Genomic DNA, 7,364 nt, shown 5'->3' on the forward strand with positions numbered 1-7,364 from the left:
ATAATCACATTGCATCAGTGAGACTGTATAAACACCACACAATCTAGAAAAATGTTAAAAATGTGTCGTAATCAAGACAATAATCAAGACAAGATGTTACCTCAAGCAAAAGCAAACAAAACAAAAAACCTGCTCTGTGAATGAGCGTAACCAGCTGTCTTTTTCAAATTTCTAAGTAAACAGTTGGCAGGATGTTGAACCCAAGGGGTTTTCTGTTTCACTGATGAAGCTGTTAGCAGTAAGTGGTTACACCATTACAGGAAGCAGAGCAAAAGGTATGGGAAATGAAATGCGAGCAAGCTTTATAAAAGTCGAGGTGGCTCATCGAATGATGGGTTAAAATTTCAGCGAGCTATTTGTGGCCTGCAGCTTCGCACACCAGATACAAACAGAACAGTATGGAGACACTTCTTTTTCTATTTCCTCAATTCAACTACATGGCCCCAAAGGAGGAAGCATATTACAAAATGCTTGGTCCAGAAGACTTGCAGACACCAAAGATGAAGGACGATTGTAGCAGGTTGGTGTGTGAACCTCAGTTATTTTCACGTGGCTTTACGATTTGGGAATGAGTACTTTCATATTGTGCTTTAATAAGTGTTAAGGTATAATGTCAGAAATCGGAGTAATGTAAGTTTAATGAGAAAATAGATTAGTAATAGTTTCTTTTGTATAGAGAAGCCTTATTTTACTCAAGAGCGGCATAACACTGTCATAATAGATATGTGCTGTTTCTATGTATTACCTTGTCTGAGTGTGACTGAAAGCCGCTACTCTCATTTAGGTTGTTAGGCTTTTAAAAGCTGCCATCCTCCATGATGACTCTCTTCTGGCTTTTTGTTTAAACACGTGCATACGTGACTTGTCTTGCAATTTGTACCACAAAGATGTTGTGTAATTTACGGCATGTCATGTAAGCCACTTTGGAAATGTGTCTGTGAGAAATAATTCTCTTATAAGTTGCTGATTTGTTGAATAGTGCCACAGCTGCACTTGGAGACAGTTTGTGGAACTTGATGTATTTTCTCTGTTGTTTGCAGGCAGAAAGACAAGGAAAGGAAGAGCCGACTAAGCCTTTTTCTCACCAAGTCAGGCTCTCATGAAAACGTCAGTCCCCATAAAAAGACAAATACGACATCCAGCAAGTGAGGAAAAATCCATTAATTTCATATATAGCCAGTGCTGTTTGGGGACAAGTATTATTCATTTTTAACTTCAGTTTCCAGCTCTCTCCATGACTCATTGCACACTTATAGAAACATGACATCTAGACATCTCATGAGAATCCTAAACATTTTTTGCTGCGTCATTAGGGAAGAGCTGACTGCATCTCTGATTTTTTTTGCAGCATCTCACCAGAGGCAGCTTTGCAATGGAGCGACTCCTTTGAAGAAATGCTAAAGCACTCAGGTCAGATTAATGCTCCAAACGTCTCAAAAAAGTTGTGTCGAATTGCTGCCCAAAACAGTTTCACCTGCTGTCAAACAGTTTGCTCCATTTGAAATTTAAACTGTCAAGGAGTGCTACAGGCAATAAATAGTTAATGGAGAGAGCAGTGAGAGTTTCACTACATCTTTTAACGTTTGTTAGCACAGTTAGTAATACAGAAGCTATTCAACTTCCTCATAATCACAGAAGTTTCACTTTAGGGCCACATTGAAACACTGTAGATTACGCTACGTGCTCATTTAGGAATGATTAATATAGTTAATGCAATATAATGAAAACAATAATACTGTCTCAGTATTAGCTATTACTATTACTTATTAAACTATTTATAAAGTAGGCACATTTTAGTGACTTAGGGATGAGGATTTTATGGAGTTCATACCTCCTTAATACATCCTGCTATTATCAAATCTGAGCCTCAATTGCATAACATGCTCAGAAAAGTTACCAATTTGGTTTTTAACAGCTGTCTGCTTTCTTCTACTTTCACTCTAGTAACCATCAGAGTGTCTCTGTCTCTGTTTCTCTACATCAGATGGGGTAGAAAACTTCTCTCAGTTCCTCAGGACAGAGTTCAGCGAGGAAAACATTGAGTTCTGGTTGGCCTGTGAAGAATACAAGACCATTGATTCTGAGACAAAGCTGCTGTCCAAAGCCAAATATATTTATACAGTATTTATTGAATCGGAGGCTCCTAAAGAGGTATGGCATTGCATGTTTATTTATCATAAACTGCGTGGATGTAATGCTGCAAAATAGGCTATAAAATTGAGCTGCAAAGGCTCAAATAAACCCCGTGGTTTAGCATTTTCTTTGGATTATTTGTCACTGAGGGCTATTGGAGGTTTAAATATTTATGCCATTGTAATGAAAATAACATTGGGTGAATTGCAAAGCTCTGCATAGTCATGAGCCTGCAGCCGGTTGACTTTTGTGAACATTCGTTAGGAGCAAGAGCTCGCTGAGGTCATGTATCTAGTGCATGCAACATTGCAAAGCAAGTCGGGTTATTCCTGGGCGAGACAGTTGAGGTTTCAATGATGCGACTGCCATTGTATATGCTCTCAGGGCCTTCAGCGGGTCTGACCATTAAACAGCTTGGTGTCTGGTGTAAGGTTTTGACGTTCCTCTGCAAAACTCGAAAAAGGGTCACCCACACACTTTCAGTCTAAGGTGAATGTATACTGTGGGTACATATGAAAGATAGTGTTTTAGAGCATGCTGCAGTAACACGAAAGCATATACCAGCCCACGTTATTTAATCCATATACATACATTTATTTAAATTCATAACATTTGGTTATGGTTTCATACACATGAATATTTTGCAAGCTTTATCAGTTGTGATTAATTTTATTTCTATGTAAGACGCTTCAACCACTGTTAGTCGTTTAAAGCTAAAAATATTGTTTAAAGATAATTCACATAACTCTGATTGTCTTTGTCAGTATTCTTAAACAAACAACTCATTCACGAAACCGGGAGCCAGAAAATTAGTATCCTTGTCCGTGATGATATTCAGGAACATGATGTGTGTCAGTGATTGCTTGTATGAGCTTTAAACTTAATTGGTACCAACAAAAAAAAGAAAATCTCTCCTTATTAATAATGTTGAGTCTTGTAAAAGTGTCCACAAACTCAGTCTTATCTATCACCAAAGGAGCAGGGTTATAAATATTACAGATTTTACCCATGGTTAACATGAACTTCTGAGAAGATCCAAGATTGCCAAGTGGTGCTTTTGTCCTTGTGGAAAAAGATCCTCTGAGGCAGAAAAGAATCTTTAGTGTTTGAATTGGACTTTATGTTTAATGTCATGTGTGTAATCTTTTAAAAAATGCAGATGTTGACTTTCTCCACTGTTTCTCATCAGTATATGATGTATTCTCAGTTAGAAACACATCCACTAGGATGTTCATCCAGCCCATTTTCTACTGTGTGGTTCTGATCTTTAGCCAAATCTACCATACAAGACACAAAAATCCGTAACTCATGCGTTCAAATCTAGAAGAAAATGTGTATCCTCATATACTGTAAGCATTCCTTTTAAGTATAAATTTAATGTATGTAGTGGATTTGCCATGTCAGTGACTGTTATTCTGCATGTTTTTTCATAATGTCCCAATGTCTTTTCACTCAGGTTAACATTGACTACAACACCAAGATGGCCATCCAGAAGAACATAGCACATCCCACAAGGAGCTGTTTTGAAGCCGCACAGACGAAAGTCTATAGCCTGATGAAAAAGGACTCCTACCCCAGGTTCCTGCACTCTGACATTTATCTGCGTCTCACCAGGCGGAAAGGCCCCGGGGCCACTATGTTTCGCAGAAGGTCACGCTCCTGTGTATTCAACGAGAGAGGCGAGGCCACGACTGAACCCTCGGCCTGGTAGTCGTATCATCACAGGTTTAGTAGCTCACTCTGTGAAACTAGTTATTATATACGAGATCCATGATTTGCCGCACAGTTGTGTGGTGCAGGGGCTTATTATCCATAGATTTGCTTCTGCAGAGTGAATTATTGTGTTATAACCACAGGGGTCATACTGGGTTATTCCAGTTACCCAGTATCACGGCAGCATGCCAGCAATAAAAAATTAAAGGAATAGTTTGACATTTTGGGAAATATGCTTATTTGCTTTCTTGACATGAGTTAAAAATGAGGATTGATACCACTCTCATGTGTGTAAATATGAAGCTACAGCCAGCAGCTGGTTATCTTAGCTTAGCATAAAGACTGGAAATTGGGGGAAACAGCTAGCCTGGCTCTGTCCTGAGTCAACAAATCCATCTACCAACACCTCCAAAGCTCACAAATCAACATGGTGTAAGCATCAAACTATTTATTTTGCTATCATACTTTTACAATTTCTAGTACCAGACTATTTTCCAGACACAGCAACTTCCTGGAGTCTTCACTGGTTCCCTGACAACCTCACATATGACAACACTCAAGGAAGTTTAGTTTGCTGTTACTGCATTTTCCCAGTCTTTAACCAAATGCAGCTAACTGGCTGATATCTACCATACAGACATGAGAATGATATTGATCTTCATATCTAACTCTCAAAAAGAAAGCGAATAAGCATATATCCCAAGATGTTGTACTTTTTCATTAAGCACTATACTACACAGCTGGATAACAGCTGACACCATTAGCCTTTCAGCTATAAGAATCAATTTAGAACAGTTAGGAGGCCACTACATCACAGCCATGTGGTTATCGCAAAATAACCGACACCCTCCAGCCAATCAGAACTGAGTATTCTCTGGCGACAGTATAAAACCAGAGTACTCTGCAGCACTTGCAGCAAAAATCTATCTATTCTCTTTCTCAGAGGCACTGCACTGCTTGTGGATTGAACCTGATGATTTCTGTATTTTCTCAAATCTTGCAAAACTTGAATGCCAATGGTATGGTTGGAGAAAGAATCTCAGCTGAAGTGCCTCCATGCTACTGACAGTATCCAGCCAGCTGTACAGGCAGCCACAGTCAGGCAACTCTCCTGACTTCAGACATGTTATACTTCAATTGCTTTGTCTTCCAATCCAGCAATAGCACCTCATACAACATTAATACAGTTGATATGGCGTACAGGCTAATTTGACCATATCTCATTAAAGTGGATTCATGATTCTTATCCTCACACTGTCCAACCCCCTCCAGACTAACTTGCAGTGAAAGCCTGCAGCCATAGTGACTGCAAAGCACTGAAACTTTTTAATGAGGGATATAGATCTCTCATATCTGTTATTAATTAGAATGTATCCCATTTTCACACACAGAAAATGTATATATCTTATACATACTAATACTAATATTACATTATATTAATTATGATTCCTGTTTTTCCAGTTTGCTACCATCTGATATAATTTATGTAATGTTACTATAATCATATGTGTTGCCTTGCTGTTGTAAATGTACATACAATAATATGTGGAGTAACTCAAATAAACACTTTCTTATAAATGTAGTTTTAATGAGGCCTTTAGTGTCATTAATTAGTTTGAATGACCGCTTCTAAATGTGACAAATGGAGCCATAATGTGTGCATATTACACTAGTGGGGAAAATTGTGATCGTGTGTAGCTCCCTGTTCCAAAGCACTGAAAAATTAATAGACCTTATCAATTCCCACCACTCTGGCACAGAATTATTCATGTTACTGTGTATGTATGCACAAGCAATACTTCTTACAAAGACAAATACATATTAATTCAAAACAGTCAAACCCCTAACTGAATATGTTGTATAATATACTGAATATGTATTCAGAAAAAACATATCATAGTACATACAAGCAGGGCTGGTTTAGCTCATTAACACAGATTTCTGGGTTTCCAGTGGCCCTCAGAGGGATAAAGCCCATCTCTGCCCAAGTTACTGTCATTTAAAAAAAAACCCGTGTGGAATACCTCACAGTTCACATTAATTATGCATCCATCTAGACGACACTGGCATGCGTATACTGCGGTTCCTGCTGTCTTCTTACACAAATAATCAGATAACGTTGGGGAGAATGTAATAATGTGTTAACAAAGGTAGAAGCTCAGCTGGCCTGCCAAATTAATCACAGCTTAGCACCAGTTGCCCGCTAAGAATTTGCTGGCAGATTTTTGTTTCTTCTCCCACTGGTATTTAAATTTGTGACTCAGTCTGTGCTAAAAGCCTCTGAAATCATCCACAAGCTAATGATGTATTGTAGAACCTTTGAAGGGAAACAAAAGAGTAAGAAAGCAGTTTGCCTGAAGATATCAGGCTTGTAAAATAAGAAGAATACCAGTCTAGGAGGAGTTTAAAGCAAAAAGATTTATTGTAAGGTGTCGAACTGTGGATTTCCTATGGACTGTCTCAAACAAATTTAAAAGATTCATCAATTGAAGTCAGATTTGTCAGTAATTTTGCACCCATGGGCTCCAGTCTCTGAACTTTTACACCACAGGTTCCCATTTTTAGAACCACTTTGTAGCTTTTAACTGACTCAACGTGAGACAAATGTATTTTTATTAATAGACTCTGACTCTGAGGCTCATATATTGAGTTGTGAAATGTTTTCCCCTTACAAAGCTGTTTGTACCTGATGCTGCTGGCCTAGAATAATATTGACAGACCTAAATGATTCTCAGTACAACTGAAAACAGGAGGCCGCGTTCAGTTTGAAAGTCTCAAGGTGAGAGTTTGTACCTTCCATTCTAAACACTGTGTCACTTCAAGTGTTTGGAGCATATTTAGACACATCTGTATATGCCGGGGAAAATAAAGATGCGGCTGAATGGCTGACAGTCAACTTCCCATAATGCCGAAAAGTGGCCACATGTTCATCAGTGACTAGGTTATAGGTTTCTGGATGCTATAAACAACTCTTAAGGGCAGTCCCTGCAGGTTGAAGGCATTAAAACAATAACTATAAGGAAGGCACTGGACCTGTATAGATATGCTATCTTCCTAAACTGTCTGCCACAAGCATTCACTGCTGCTTCTGCATATATTTTAAAAGGCAGTTTGTTAATCATTGGGAAGGGGGAATAAAAGTTTGTTAAAAGATAATTTAAAATGCAGGAGACTTCTGTAACTCCAGCTGATTCTCATTCTCAATTTTTTTCTCTCAAGTCTGGTGTATGTTGTTTGACATTGGCCTTGGCCTACTGAGTGCCCTTCTAGTTATTTATTTAGTTTGATGTATTGTTTAAGGGCAATCAAATACTGAATAAAATTTACTTGCTGAAAGGGTGATAGTAGATTTTTTTTTAAAAAGAGAGCTGGGTCACTTGAGGAACCCATAGAAGTAGAAAGAAAGAGATGAGACACTCTCATTAAATCAAATGCATACTTACTGAATCATTTTCAGGAGCTCAAAATCTAATTTAAATAGGTTTTCGGTTACATCGCCGCTCTGCAACAACATCCAC

The 7,364-nt window shown here is 38.3% G+C and overlaps 1 protein-coding gene across 1 annotated transcript; it reads left to right on the forward strand.

Moving 5' to 3' along the window:
- Positions 1 to 285: 285 nt before the first annotated feature.
- On the forward strand, positions 286 to 4,137 carry rgs18 (regulator of G protein signaling 18). The gene is made up of 5 exons (XM_040144752.1): positions 286 to 520; positions 1,041 to 1,145; positions 1,349 to 1,410; positions 1,985 to 2,151; positions 3,590 to 4,137. The coding sequence occupies exons 1-5, from the start codon at positions 399 to 401 to the stop codon at positions 3,842 to 3,844; spliced, it is 711 nt and encodes a 236-aa protein (XP_040000686.1). The 5' UTR covers positions 286 to 398; the 3' UTR covers positions 3,845 to 4,137.
- The last annotated feature ends 3,227 nt before the right edge of the window (positions 4,138 to 7,364 follow it).

This window comes from Xiphias gladius, chromosome 14 (assembly GCF_016859285.1).
Source record: "Xiphias gladius isolate SHS-SW01 ecotype Sanya breed wild chromosome 14, ASM1685928v1, whole genome shotgun sequence".
Classification (NCBI taxonomy): Eukaryota; Metazoa; Chordata; class Actinopteri; order Istiophoriformes; family Xiphiidae; genus Xiphias; species Xiphias gladius.